Raw genomic sequence first — 15,684 nt, forward strand, 5'->3', positions numbered from 1 at the left:
AACAGCAGACAGATAAAAAGAGACAAGATTTTAAAGTGCTTATATACAAACACTAAAAGTCACAATAATAAGATGAACTGTAATACAAGGTACTCAACAAGGATACTGATACGATAGGCATCACAGAAACTTGTTGGAATGAGGATAATCAATCGGACACAGTAATAGGAAGGTACAAAATGTATTGGAAGGACAGAACAGGTTGTGCAGAGGGGGAGAGGCACTATATATGAAAGATGACATATAATCAAATGAGGTAAAAAATTTAAATTAACCAGCTGTACCATAGAATTCCTATGGATAATATTCCATGTTCTAGTAACAGGATACAGCAGTAGGGATATACCACCAACCATTTGATCAGGACGGGGATGGTAACTTGGAAATGCTAAGGAAGTTTTGAGAGGCTATAAAAATAAAAAAAAAACCTCAAAAATAAAGGGGGATTTTAACTATCCTGATACTGACTGGGCTCATGTTACCTCAGGACGGGATGCAGAGATCAAGTTCCTTAGCACATTAAATAACTGCTTCTTAGAGCTGCTGGTTCAGGAACCCACAAAAGGAGAGGCAATTCTTAATTTAGTCCTAAGTGGAACGCAGGATCCAGTCCAAGAGGTGAATATAGAAGGACCGCTTGGAAATGACCATAATATAATTAAAATTTAACATCGATGTGGTAGGAAAACCACCACAGCAGCCCGACACTGTGGCATTTAATTTCAGAAAGAGGAACTACTCAAAAATAAGGAAGTTAGTTAAATAGAAATTAAACCTTAATGAGGAAACTAGAAAGTCGCAGATCAATTGTAAGAATACAATTCATATCATTAACCACCACCATGGGCTCAACATCCATTGGTGTCCAATGCCTCCTCTCACTATTTCCTTCCTGTCCAGCGTGGAGTGGCTTAGTTTACGTAGACGAGCTCCACACCTATCTGCTATATCATCTACCCTTTCTCTGTGGGGTCTGCCTCTCCTATTTGAGCTGTTCATTATTCCAAATAGCAGGGTCTTGATTTTTCATTTGTCATTCATTGTGCAAATATACCCAAATTGCTATAACTTCCGTTGTATAACCTTCTGCAGTAGGTTCTCTTTCGTCTGTATCTTCCTATATAATTCCTTCTCTGTAACCTTCTGCATCCATCCTATTCTCATGATACTTCTATAACAACTCCTCTAAAATGCCAATATCCTTCTCTTCGAATCTTTCATTATCACCTATATCTCACATCCGTACAACAAGCTGCTGAATACGTTTTCAAGATGCTCAGCTTCATTCCTAAGATAATTGCTTTGCTTTTCCATCACCCTCAAATTCGCTCTTGCTTTTGCTATTCTAGTCACTATTGCCTTCTTACCGTCTAGATCATATGTCATATGTTGCTCCCCAGATATGTCAACTTCTCTATGCTCACTAGTTTGAACTCATCTACACTGATCTTCCTTCCTACTTCCTTATCCTCAAATACCATTGGTTTTGTTGCATCAATGTTCATAATCAGTCCGTACCACTTCCTTTCCTCGTTTAACACCTGCACTATTCTCACTAGCTTCTTTTCATCTTCTTTAATGATAACTATATCATCCGCGAACCTCAAGCTGATTCTCATCCCATGCACAGATATCCCTTCTACCTCTATCTTGATCTTGTCCATCACGCTCTCTCCAGGTGCATGATGAAGATACTTGGCAATATCAGATCTCCTTGTCTGGTACCTCTACTTATTCTAAACCAAATTCCCAACTCTCCACACATTCTCACCACTGCCTCTGTATTGTCATTGATATCCTTCAACAACCATATCAGTCAGACATCCACTCCGTACAACTCCAACACCATCCAAGTCACTTTCTGATCTATACCAACAAATGCCTTCAACAAAGCAATTGTAGATGTTCTTGTTCTTTTGTCAAGCTTTCTCCGCTATCAATCTTAGTGCCAATATCTGCTGTAGGATACTTCTATCTTTCCTGAATCCTGCTTGCTTGTCTGCTAGATGGTCTTCTATCTGAGATCTTAGTCTCTTCGTCAGTATCATCAGCATCTTACCTAGATGACTTGTTAAGGCAATTGTTCCGTAGTTCTTGCACTCCAATGTACTTCCTTTCACGTGTATTGTCCCTAGCATGGATCTTGTCCATTCCTTAGGTACTTTTCCTTCTTTCCACGCCATATTACATAGTTGGTGTATTAGACTTTCTCTGCCGTACTTCATCATCTCTCCCGTGATCTTATCTCCAGGGTTCTTGTTGTTCTTTAGTCATTTTACTGCTCTTTCTACTTCCGCCTTTGAAATATTGTTCTCACTCTCCATACGTGGTAGAGGTCTCTTTTAGTTCTTTGATCAGACCCTCTGAGACACCTAGGTCCAGCTGGGTACTGTGATGGAGTGAGAGATACCTGTGTGCATGTGAGTGGCTCACAGAGGGTGTGGGTCTCCTGCTGAGGGTAACCTTGATGACCAGGTAACACCTTTGTACTGGAGACAAAGGACGAGGTGAAGCCTCAGGGGTTTGAATTGGAACTGGGAGTTGGGAAGCAGTTGGTCTTGGCTGAGAGAGAGCGAGACCAAGGAGGGGGCAAGGCCCCGGCTCTGGGGCCTCCTCTCCCCAACATGGATTTGACTGGCTGTCTCTGCCTGCTGTACTGGCTCCTCTGTACAATGCTGTGTCATGTCAGCTAATAAACCTGCTGTTCTCCTGCTGAGTGAGAGTCACTCCTGCCTGCGGACAGGGTGCAGAGCTTAGGGGACCCCGAACCCCATCACATGTACAAATCGGTGCAATATCTCGTTCATCGCTGCACAACCTTCTCATAGTTCATGAGCACCTTGTCGTTCTCATCTTTGATCGCCTTCTGTTTTGGCTGTCACTTCTCACTAATCATCTTATACACCTCTCTGATGTTACACTTGCCGTAATACCTCTTGATATCTTCACACTGCTCCTCTAACCACTTTACTTTACCCTTTCTGGCCACTTTCCTCACCTCTTTGCATTTCACTCTATATTGCTGTTCCACCCTCCTGGAAACATCCCTTCTGATCTTCTATGCTCTCTTCTTTTGGACCAACTTCAGGGTCCCTGGAATAACCCACTTCTTACTGATCGTCTCTTACAGAACACTCTGCTCAATTGCCTCTTCCATCACCATGGCTGTCCCTTTGACTTTCTTATCTAGGTCCTTCTCTGTGCCCAAATTCCTAATCATCTCTTCGAGTGCTGCTCTGTACGCATTCCCTATTTCTTCCTCACCTAGCTTTACCATGTCTCTTCTTTTCTTAAACTGTCTTATACTTTCTCTCGAGTTTCATCTTGATGTTTGCAATCGCTAGATTGTGGTCCGAGTCTATATCCACTCCTTGGAAAGTTTAGCACTGCTGTTACCCATCTTCTTTTTATCAAGATTATATCTATCAAGTTCTTGGACATCCTGTCATTCGATCGCCATGTCCACTTCCTACAGTCCTTTTGTTGGAATCTTGTGTTGCAGGTCACAATCTCATGCTCCACAGCGAAGTCTAGTAGTTTGGCACCTTGTTTGTTTCTTTCTCCACATCAGTACCTTTCCATGACGCTCTCCCAGCCTTCATTATCTGTTCCAACCCTTGCGTTCCAATCTCCTCTGATGATCAACACCTCTCTCTTCAGTATCTCCTCCAGTGTCTTTGTCAAGTTTTTATAGAATAGTTCTCTCTCTTCCTCCATGCTGTCTGACGGGGGCGCATACACCTGAATGACCGAGATGTTGAATGGTTTTACTTCGACTCTCACTACCATCATTCTTGCACTCACTGATATGTACCCTAACAATGCTCCTCTAGCTCTTTTACTAAAAAGGAATCTGATTCCTGACTCATGCTTTCGTTCGTTCCCTAACCAAATGACTTTGCAGCTGCACATCTCTCCCAATGCCACTCAACGCATTTCTGCCAATCCAAGCATCTTGCACTGATATCTCTCCATTTCCTTTCGAAGCAGATCTAACTTTCCACAATGAAGTGTCTAGGGGTTCCATGCCAGTCCCAAGTCTGAATAAAGAAGGAGGGTTGATCAGATGAGTGTCAATGTGCTGACTGTGGAACAACAATACAAATGAAATCTGATGCCAGTACAACTAACTGATAAAAGATGCCGGCTTGGACGTTGCCCGGATAAACAAGGCCCGTGGCACCAATCGACTGATCGGGGTTGGGTCGATGAGTTGGCTACCGAAAGAAAAATACAATTAGATTTAAAAAAGAATTTGAACAGATAGACAAAAGCTCAAATAGTAATATCAATTTTTTAAAATCATCAGAAGCAAAAACAAGCAGTGAGGCCATTGGATGATCAAGATGCTACAGGAGCACTCAAGGATGATGAGATCATTGCGGAGAAGCTAAATGCATTCTTTGCATTGGTCTTCACAGTTGAGGATTAGGGGGAGATTCCCAAACCTGAGCCATTCTTTTTATATGACAAATTGGAGGAACTGTCTTAGACTGAAGTGTCATTAGAGGAGGTTTTGGAACCAACAGAAAAACAGCAATAAAAGTCATCAAGACCAGATGGCATTCACCCAAGGCTTGCCTGGATCCAGCCCCTCAGGCTCGGTGCTCCTCCCATGGACTGCAGAAAGCTGATGCTGGTGCTCTGGTCACACGGGAAAACTGCTGGGCTGGAGTGCCAGCACAGGCTCCTCAATGCTAGGAGGTGGGGTGGAGGGCAAGATCAAGGCAACCCACAGGCTGGATCCAACCCGTGAGCCTTAAGTTCCCCACCCCTGGAATAAATGTTCAGTTTTCAGAATACAAAAAGGTAACTAGTCATGTGCCATAGGAGTCTTTTCTGAGACAAATTCATAAATTCATCCTATTCATAAATAATCTGCAGAAAGGGAGTAAACAGTGAGGTGGCAAAATCTGCAGATGACACAAAACGGCTCATGATACAAAGCAGACTGTGAAGAGCTCCAAAAGGATCTCACAAAACTGATGACTCGGAAACAAAATGGCAGATAAAGTCACTGTTGATAAAACCAAAGTAATGAATATTGGAAAATATAATCCCAACTATACATCTAAAGATATAAGAACTATAATGGCTGTTTCCACTCTAGAGAGAGATCTTGAGAGTCACTGTGGATAGTTCACTAAAAACATCCACTCAACGTACAGGAGCAATCAAAAAGGCAAACTATCTTGGAAATCACTAAGAAATTCACGGAGAATCTCTTATTGCCTCTGTATAAATCCATGGTACACCCACATCTTGAATAAAGCACACAGATGAGGTTATGCAATCTCAAAACGATACATTGGAATCGGAAGAAGTTCAGAAAAGGGCAACAAAAATTATTAGGGGTATGAAACAGTTTCCATATGAGGAGAGATGAATAAGACTGGGATTCTTCAGCTTGGGAAAGGGACAACTTAAGGGGTATATGATAGAGGTCTACAAAATCATGACCAGTGTGGAGAAAGTGAAAAGAAGAGTTATTTACTCCTTCACATTAATACCAGAACTAGGGAGTCACCAAATGAAATTAATTGGTAGTACTTTAAAACAAATTAGCACTTCTTCAGACAACACACAGACAACCTGTGAAACTCCTAGCAAGACGATGGTGGGAAGGCCCTTACTTAGGTTTAAAAAAGAACTAGATAAATTCATGAAGGAAAAGTGTCACTTTAGTGGCTATTAGCCATGATGGGCAGGAATGGTGTCGCTAACTTTTTTGTCAAAAGCTGGAAATGGATGACAGGAGAGGGATCACCTGATTATGTGTTTTGTTTGTTCCCTCTGGGGCACTTGGCATTGGCTACTGTCAGAAGACAGGGTACCGGTCTAGATGGACCTTTGGTCTGATCCAGTATGGCTATTCTTATGTATAAAAGGGCAGTGAATTTTCAGGGAAAGACTAAGACTATTCAAGAATGAGCTATGGAGGGTTGCAAATGAACATTCTTGGAATGGCTACAGATTGAAACCTGCTAGATGTTTGGCACATGTAAGCACATTTTTGTTGAAGACACTTTTTTTTTTAATAGAAGCCAACTAAAAAGGAAGTATGAAAACACACACATCTCTCCCTCCTAATTTAATTTGAAGTAAAAGATGCTTCTTTAAGTATATTCTTACCCAGGCCGCCGTCTAGGTGAATGTTTGTTGTAAATGCGCTCCATGCTGCATTGGAGATTTAAAAGAGCAGTAATGGCTTGTTTCAAGCACTCCCGATCTTCTTCATCTTCACTGCATTCCTGCAATTGCTACAATGACAAAACAAATCCAGTTCTGTCAAATTTAAAAGGTAAGGAGATTTATTTATGGTTGTTTTCAAAAGTACTGAGTATCCCCCGACTTTAATCCCACTGAACTCAATAACCAATGCTGAGTGCTTCCACAAATCTCACACAATGCCGGTGAATGTAGTTACTGAAATGAAAACAAAATCGGTCAGATATCCTGAAGAATAAATAGATATGCAGTGTCAGAGTAAGCTTATATTTGAAAGGGAGTGAGTTTCAGACAAAGATTCTACCATTATACACTGGCTAGCCTTAACCTGAATTGACAAAAAACTCTAGAGCACATTTTTCTTGAAATCCTTTCACTTAAATTCTTCCATTTCATTACAATCACTGATCTTTGAAGTTAGCTGTGTTCACTAGTCTAGAGGCTTAAAATTGTCCTGAAGCTGTATATCAGTAATGAACCACCTACACACTTTACACTACTCTGGAAGATCAGCCCTATTTTTGGTTTCCAAGATACTGAGTTTTGGAATCAATTTCATACAACTTCTTTGGGCAACTATACTCTCTCAAGTTCTTGCCCTTCACAACCAAGCTTTCTGACTAAATCAACATAAAAATGCAATGTATTTGGTATTCATGTGATAAGAAAAAAAAGCTTAGTCAGAAGCTGGGAATGGGTGACGGGGAGGGATCACTTGATTACTCACTCTATTCATTCCTTTGAGACACCAGGCATTGGCCACTGTTGGAAGATGGGATAGGGGGGCTAGACAGAACCTTGGTCTGACCCAATACAGCCATTCTTATGTTGTTAAAGAGATGACAGAATATTAATACACTCATCCCTTGCTCTATGAGCACAACTGGTTCCTAACTTTTTGCTTGTAGGCAAAAACTCATAAGAGGGACACTAAATTCCTATTAAAATACTTGTAAAAGACTCTGATTGGTTCCAAGTGCTTGGAGTGGCAGCAGGTGGCAGTGCTTTTGAAAAGTAAGTGAACCTGGGGCTGGAAGGGGGTTAAATGCTGGGAAAAGTTTGGGGCCATCAGCGAGAGGGAGGGTGGGTTAAAACCTCTAGGCAGCTCAGGTGGAGGAGGTAATGGCTTGTTCCTCCTGGCTACACAAGAGATACCTGGCTGCAGGAGGCCAGGGGGTTTGGAAGGGAACAGAATGGGGTGGGTGTTGGGAACAAGTTGGGGGAGGTTGCACAGGGAGCTGTGGGCTGGAGGAATGTTGGGACTGGGCAGGGGCGGGGGGCGTGGTTTGGGTTTCCCCGCCCCCCAGCCAGGGACCCTGCGGCCAGCTGGGCTCCAGCTGCGGGGCTGCTGGGCTCCCTGCACCCTGGCCAGCGACTCTGAGGCCGGCTGGACTCCAGCTGTGGGTCTCCATGGCCAGCTGGGTTCCAGCCAGGGGGCTGCAGTTCTCTCCACTTTGCCCCCTGCTAGGGACCCGGCAGGGCTGTTGCTCTCGCCACCGCTCCCCCTCCCCCTGCTGGTGACCCCACAACTGAAGCAGAGCCGGCCACAGGGCTGCCAGTCTTCCCCCCCGCCCGCCAGGGATACAGCACCTGGAGCACAGACAGCTGGGGGGCTGCAGGACTCACTGCCTCCCCTCTCCCCACCAGGCACCCCACGGCTGGATCAGAGCCAGCCGCAAGGCTCCGTCTCTCCACCCCACACTGGGGAGCCAGCTGCGGGGCTGCTGGTCTCCTAGCCCCCGTCAGTGGCTCACTCCTATTAGCGTGTGAAGTTCACTCCTCTAGTAAACATTGGTATGTATGTGTCTCCCTCATTTTAATGAGTACTCATAAGTCAAGTACTCATTAAATGAATGATGAGTGTACTGGTAAATTGATCATCACAGTTTTGTCAAATTTTTTATTCTCTTCTGAAGGAAATGACTGATAATGAAGAGCATTAGTGTTCTTGCATTGACTGATAAACACAACTATTGCTTGTGAAGAACTGAACTGTAGTTCCATCCTAATTTCTGGTATTCTAAAAAGGACGATCTTGTGTAGATCTAACCTCTTGAGAGCACCCCTTAAAACTGTGCTTAAGTACCACTGCAGAATGAGATCAACAAATCGTATTTCTGGCTTTTGGTCTCACGTTTTTGGCACTTGGACACACTTTGGTGGCAATGTTTACAGAGTGCAGTTTCTGTAGTTCTTGACAAATGTTGAGACACTCCTCCTTACTGATGCAACAGAATGCCAAAGAGTACTACTGTAATAATATTCTTACTGAGCTGAAGCACTTTCGTGTTGTCACATGATTTATATGAACTAATGGGCTGGGTAGATATAGTTAAGGAGCCAAGCAAACTGTGGCATTCAAGGACTAAACCACATCTATCTCTAAAGATTGTCCACCACAAAATCACTACAGAGTTTTGCACTAATTAGTTGTCTGGTCAGAACAAGTCAGAGACTGGATTAACAGCAGCATACTGTGAAGCACTAAAACGCATCACATTCAAACACAAAACATGTTGTGTTATGTGGAGAAGACCTGTATTTTTGTTCATCGGTAGTCAATGGTGGAAAAAGTACATAAGACACGGTCCCACACCAAAGGCTTTTATGTAAATTAGGTGGTCATGGGATAGGAGGAAAGATCCTTTCATGGATCGGGAATTGGTTAAAAGACAGAAAACAAAGGGTGGGAATAAATGGTAAATTTTCACAATGGAGGAGGGTAACTAGTGGTGTTCCCCAGGGGTCAGTCCTGGGACCGATCCTGTTCAACTTGTTCATCAATGATCTAGAAAATGAGGTAAGCAGTGAGGTGGCAAAGTTTGCAGATGACACCAAGTTGTTCAGGACAGTCAAAAGCAAAAGGGATTGTGAAGAACTACAAAAAGATCTCAGCAAACTGAGTGATTGGGCAGCAAAATGGCAAATGAAATTTAATGTGGGTAAGTGTAAGGTAATGCATGTTGGAAAAAATAACCCAAATTACACGTACTACATGATGGCGTCAAATTTAGCTACGACAGATCAGGAAAGGGATCTTGGAGTTATAGTGGATAGTTCTCTGAAGACATCCACGCAGTGTGCAGCGGCAGTTAGTAAGGCAAATAGGATGTTAGGAATTATTAAAAAAGGGATCGATAATAAGACAAAAGATATCATACTTTCCCTATATAAAACTATGGTACGCCCACATCTTGAGTACTGCGTGCAGATGTGGTCTCCTCACCTCAAAAAAGATATATTGGCATTAGAAAAGGTTCAGAAAAGGGCGACTAAGATGATTAGGGGCTTGGAACGGGTCCCATATGGGGAGAGGCTAGAGAGACTGGGACTTTTCAGTTTGGAAAAGAGGCGATTGAGGGGCGATATGATAGAGGTATATAAAATCATGAATGGTGTGGAGAAAGTGAATATAGAAAAATTATTTACCTTTTCCCATAATACAAGAACTAGGGGACACCAAATGAAATTGATGGGTAGTAGGTTCAAAACTAATAAAAGGAAATTTTTCTTCACGCAGCGCACAGTCAACCTGTGGAACTCCTTGCCCGAGGAGGCTGTGAAGGCCAGGACTCTATTAGGGTTTAAAAAAGAGCTTGATAAATTTTTGCAGGTTAGGTCCATAAATGGCTATTAGCCAGGGATAAAGTATGGTGCCCTAGCCTTCAGAACAAGGGCAGGAGATGGATGGCAGGAGATAAATCACTTGATCATTGTCTTCTGTTCTCCTTCTCTGGGGCACCTGGCATTGGCCACCGTCGGCAGATGGGATGCTGGGCTGGATGGACCTTTGGTCTGACCCAGTATGGCCATTCTTATGTTCTTATGATCCAGTTCTAAGAGTCAGTGAAATGCTGATGTTGGTTCTCTATATCTGTTTCTAAAGATTAAACAATAATGAATGGGATAAAAGACAGAATTTAGTATCTTTTGGGTAGTTTATCATCATCATATGCCTTTCTGTGCAGGAGATATCTCTGAAGTGAGTGGATTTGAAGATAAGTATCAACAAAAGGATAATTCATAGTTTCTCCTTCAGACACAATTTAAAGGGTATAAAATATACTAGTTTATCAGTAGAGGAAAAATTTCATGCACTCAAAAATTACTTGAATGGTTCTAAATAGTCAATCTGGTTGGCAGCTTGTCCATGATTTAGATAAATTCTTTGATCCTGAGTTCCTTGAAAGATTCATAATGCTGGTCTGGAAATCTAGTAACAAAAGGAATATTTACAGTAGAGATCTTTGAAGTAAGCAAGGTTGTGATTCCCTTGAATTTACTATCATCCAGGAACTACTTTAGTTTGCAACTGAAATTAGACCTTTACATTAATTACAAAAGTTAACCACAACCTTCTGAAGCACAAAATATTCTAAGACTGACCACTAGTTGCGGAATTTCTATGCAAGCTACACTTGGCTACCTGTTTTTCTAAGCATGACTGCAAGGTCAAAGATCTGCCTCCTTATAAGCATTCCTTCTCCTAAAATATTCTGTCTGGCTGTTGCCCATTCTTCATAGTTTTTTCACTTGAGTTTTCTTAATTTCTACTCTAATCTTCCCTTCTGGCGCAGGCAGTACAGAGGGTCACTTATTTGTCAATACAGGAAGAGACAGTATACTCCAACAACAACAAAGTCATGCCAATATTTTTTCCTTTGTCTCAAGGACACATCTACTGAAGGCTATCTCCAAGTAATCTCTGTGTTGCTGCTAACACACGTACTGAAACAACAAACCTAACATATGTAGTATGGAAGTAACCGAGAGTCAAATTAATCACACCCTGAAGAGCAGCACAAAACCTCTATGACAAGCCTTTAGTATCTATTGAAGGAGGTGCTGAGTGGAGTGGCGTACAAGAGGGCTTGTGCATAACAGTGCTGGGTTCTGCAGCTTAAAGAATGCAGTAGCTCAAAACCTCTTCATGGAAATGGAGCACATGGCCTACAAACATTGCTATCCAGGTCGTAGGCTGCAATATCAAACACAGACAGGCTGTGTTCATGTATGTTACTCAACTAGGTGCCCATTCCTTTCCCGAATCCTAGCAAGCTCTTTGACTCTCACATACCTTAACACAGTGAATACTATAGGGGTAATTATACAGTTATGTAAAGAGACATTTTCTTTCACCACTTTTGAATTTACCAGCTGTTTATTTCATTATTGTTTTCTCCTACCTTTCATATTATAGGAATGGCTATTCTGGGTCAGACCAATGATCCATTTAGCCCAGCATCCTGTCATCTGACAGTGGCTAATGCCAGCAGCTTCAGAGGAAATGAACAAAACAGGTAAGTATCAAGTGAGCAATCTCCTATTGCTCATTCCCAGCTTCAGGTAAACAGAAGGTATACACTTCAATGGTTTTTCATCTACGTCCACCCTGGTGAAGATGTTCTAGGAATTTATGTTGTTCCTTGTTAAACACTGTTAGTATTTTGATGTCAACATCCTCTGACAGAATTCCACAGGTTTACTGCATTGTGTGAAGAAATACTTCCTTTTGTTTGATTTAAACCTGCAGCCTGTTAATTTCATTTGGTAATCCTTAAATTCTTGTACTATGGGAAAGAGTATATAATTCTGTATTCACTTTTTCTGTGCCAGTCACGATTTTATAGACTTCTATAATATCCCTCTTGGTCATCTCGTTTCTCAGATGAAAAGTCATAGTCTTACTCATCTTTCCTCATACAAAAGCTGTTCCATACCTCTGATGATTTTGTTGGCCTTTTCTGAAACTTTTCCAACTCCAATATAGCTTTTTTTGAGATGAGGTGCCCATATCTGCACACAGTATTCAAGATGCAGGTGTACCATGGATTTATATAGAGGCAATATACCATTTCATGTCTTACTATCTAGTCCTTTCTTAATGACTCCCAACAGTCCAATAGCTTTTTTTGGACTTTTGCTGCACACAGAGCACTACTGACAATGATGCCAAGATCTCTCACGTTAACAGCTAATTTAGACTCCATCATATTATATATATATATATATATATATATATATATATAGGGTTACAAGGAGGAGGGAGAAAAATTGTTCTCCTTGGCCTCTGAGGATAGAACAAGGAGCAATGGGCTTAAACCGCAATAAGGGAGGTTTAGGTTGGACATGAGGAAAAACTTGCTAATTGTCAGGGTGGTTAAACACTGGAATAAATTACCCAGGGAGGCTGCAGAATCGCCATCATTGGAGATAGTTAAGAGCAGATTAGACAAACACCTATCAGGGATGGTCTAGAGATGGTGTGTGGTCCTGCTGCAAGGGCATGGGTCTGGACTTAATGACCTCTAGAGGTCCCTTCCAGTTCTAGTGTTCTATGAGTCTACTGTTGGGATAGGATTATGTTTTCCAATATACATCACTTTGCATTGATCAGCACTGAATTACATCTGCCATTTTGTTGCCCTGTCACCCAGTTTTGGGAGATCGATTTGTAACTCTTCAGTCTGCTTGGGACTTCACTATCTTGAGTTGTTTCGTATCATTTGCAAATATTGCCTGCTCATTCTTCACCCCTTTTTCCAAATAATTTATAAATCTGTTGCAATGTTGGTTCCCAGTATAAAATCCCTGGTGACACCACTATCTATATCTGCCCAGTTTGAAAAAACATATTTATTCCTACACTTTGCTTCCTGTCTTACAATCAGTCACCTATCCATAAGAGGACCTTCACTTTTATCTCATGACAGCTTACTTTGCTTAAGAGCCTATGCTGAAGGACTTTATCAAAGGTTTTCTGAAAATCTAAGTACACTACATCCACTGGATCCCCCTTGTCCACATGCTTGTTGACCCCCTCAAAGAATTCTAGTAGATTAGTGAGATATGGGTTTCCCTTTATAAAACACATGTTGACTTTTCATTTTCATTTCTGTGTTTGGTAATTTGGTCCTTTACCGTAGTTTCAGCCAATAAGTCTGGTACTCAAGTCTGTCTTACTGGCCTGTAATTGCTAGGATCACCTTTTAAAAATTCACATCACATTAGCTATCCTCCTGTGTTTGGTACAGATTATGATTTAAAAGGACAGGTTACAAACCTAGTTAGTAGGTCACGTTTTCACATTTGAGTTCATTCAAAACTCTTGAGTAAATGCCATCTGGCACTGGTGAGTTATTACTGTTTAGTTTATCAGCTATGAAGAGTAGTTCAAAGAATTCATTTTGTTCTTCCATCACGGCCTTATTGTTTTTGAGTGTTCCTTTAACATCTCGATCATTTAGTGACCACAACGGCTGTTTAGCAGGCTTCCAGCCTTTTTCTCCTTTGGCTATTACTTTTTGAGTCTTTGGCTAAATGTCCTTCAAATCATTTTTTAGCCTCGTTATATTTTTCAACTTCACTTGCCAAAGTTTATGCACCTTTCTATTTAACTCACTAGGATTTAGCTTCCACTTTTTAAAGGCCTTTCACTTCTTCTTTTACTTTGCTGTTTAGCCACAGTGGGACTTTTTTAGTTCTGTTACTATGTTTTGTAATTTGGGATACAAATTTGAAGAAAGCCTCAGTTAGGGCGTCTTTAAAAAGTTTCCCCCTGCGGCTTTCAGAGATTTCTCTTTTGGCACTGTACGTTTTAATTTCTGGTTTCTAGGCATACTCATGTTCTTTGGGTTACTGACATAGTGCTCACCTTATACTTTGGCGACAAGAACATGAACTGTATTTCTGCTTTATTATGAACCTTCAGTGCTGCTTGTGTCCCACTCTCCATTAACTCAAATCAGAAGCAAACACACGCAGACAAATGGAGATATGCTCAACTATTATTATACTGTTTAACAGGTGCTGTAAACAGGCTTACATGCAAATACATACTCTGCTATGTAGGCTACCGTGCCAGGGCACACAAGCACTAGACACACAGGTAATCTTTGCTTACAGCTGCAAATTACTTTTTCTATAGTTTATGATCTGATTTCCCAACATGCAGATTTATTTACAAATCAACATCAGTTCCCAAACTAAGAGTCTTGCTCTTGGTAACAAAGCTACTAAAAATAAATTCCACAGCAATATCATTTTGACTACCAACTTAATAAGGATTCCACAGTCCTCACAAATGCTATCCCATTTTAAGGTACAAAATACTAGAGCCTCTCCATTTAAAAAAGAATTTGAAGAGTGTTGCAGATGGACTCAATATGAAGAAAGCTGTGGTAGGCAGAGATTCTCCTGACTCATGGCTGCTGCCGATGGGGGCAGGAGGGGGACGGAGGACACGGACAACCACTTCTGTTAGGGATGGCAGCCTGACTTGTGGCTGCCGCCCTTGACAGGAGGAGGAAACTGCTCCTGTCAGGAGCAGCAGAAGTCAGGCTGCTGCCCCTCCAGTCTGACTCACGTTAACTCGAGACATGTGCGACTTGACTGAGCGTATCTTAAGGATTTGCTGTATTCTCATTTTGTTCAGTGTGACACATACAACTTTGCCGAAAATAATGATCAGAATGTGTGCGCCTTAAACTGAAAGGCCCAGACATTCAGGTAAACTATCTTTTAATGAATAGGAAAAATGTATGAAATAAAGGTAAAGAAAGAATTAAAAGCATTTCCCATGACAGAATTAATGCAAATCTCATTTATATGCCAGTTCAACATAAGAAAATAGATATCTACCATCAATGTTTCGCAGACCATAGCACATAAGCAGTAATCAAAGATTTAGGAAAACTTTGAGAGCTGGAACACATTTGAAATTTGTATAATTTTTATACTGTAACTATCAATCACTTCTATAAAATTTATGCTTAACTATATTCACATCCTATTTTCATGCACAGTAAACAAAAAATAATTTCCTAGAAACATTAAAGTTACTTGTGCTTTAAAAGAAACCGCACTGTCTTACCTGTAATAATTCGAAATAGTGCAGACAATGATAAACTGGGATCAGCATGAGTCGTGGAAGGACATATTGCACAGCTTCTTTAAAACCTTCCGCAATAGACTGAATTAAAAAAAACCAGCATTATTTCTGTGCCCAACATATGTATTTCAAAGAAAATCGGGATGAAGTTGGGACATTTTTCCAGAATTGCATTAAATTTGTTTGAGAGGAATATAGATATAGTGGAGGGCATGAATGAGTACGCTATAGTGGCATGGTAAGCCAGGAGGTGGAGGGCATTGTGTGCACATACTCACCCTATTTGCTACTAAAAACTGATTTTATGACTTGCAAGATACAGCACCCTCAGCTCGCTCAACAAGAACTTGCAGTGGCAACCTCATTAAAATAAGCAATTTACCAGCTGCACTGTTATTACCTCCGTTTTCACCAGAAACAGCAAATCAATATACAACATGCTGGAACAAGTTAACTACAAAACCATTTAAAAAGAGATCTCATCATACAAAGCCACTTGGACCTCTATCTTAAACAGAACAGCCCCAGCCACAAAACTTAAGTTCCACTGAATTAACAAAATATTC

The 15,684-nt window shown here is 41.3% G+C and overlaps 1 protein-coding gene across 1 annotated transcript in view; it reads right to left on the reverse strand.

Annotated features, from left to right (window-relative positions):
• SOS2 (SOS Ras/Rho guanine nucleotide exchange factor 2) overlaps nt 1-15,684 on the reverse strand; it is a 119,334-nt gene that overhangs the window by 37,522 nt on the left and 66,128 nt on the right. The window contains exons 8-9 of the mRNA XM_074996177.1: nt 15,101-15,199; nt 6,133-6,260 (exon numbers count right to left, since the gene is read on the reverse strand). Coding sequence (XP_074852278.1) covers nt 6,133-6,260; nt 15,101-15,199 — 227 coding nt within the window. The remainder of the gene's footprint in view (nt 1-6,132; nt 6,261-15,100; nt 15,200-15,684) is intronic.

This window comes from Carettochelys insculpta, chromosome 6, assembly GCF_033958435.1.
Source record: "Carettochelys insculpta isolate YL-2023 chromosome 6, ASM3395843v1, whole genome shotgun sequence".
Taxonomy (NCBI): Eukaryota; Metazoa; Chordata; order Testudines; family Carettochelyidae; genus Carettochelys; species Carettochelys insculpta.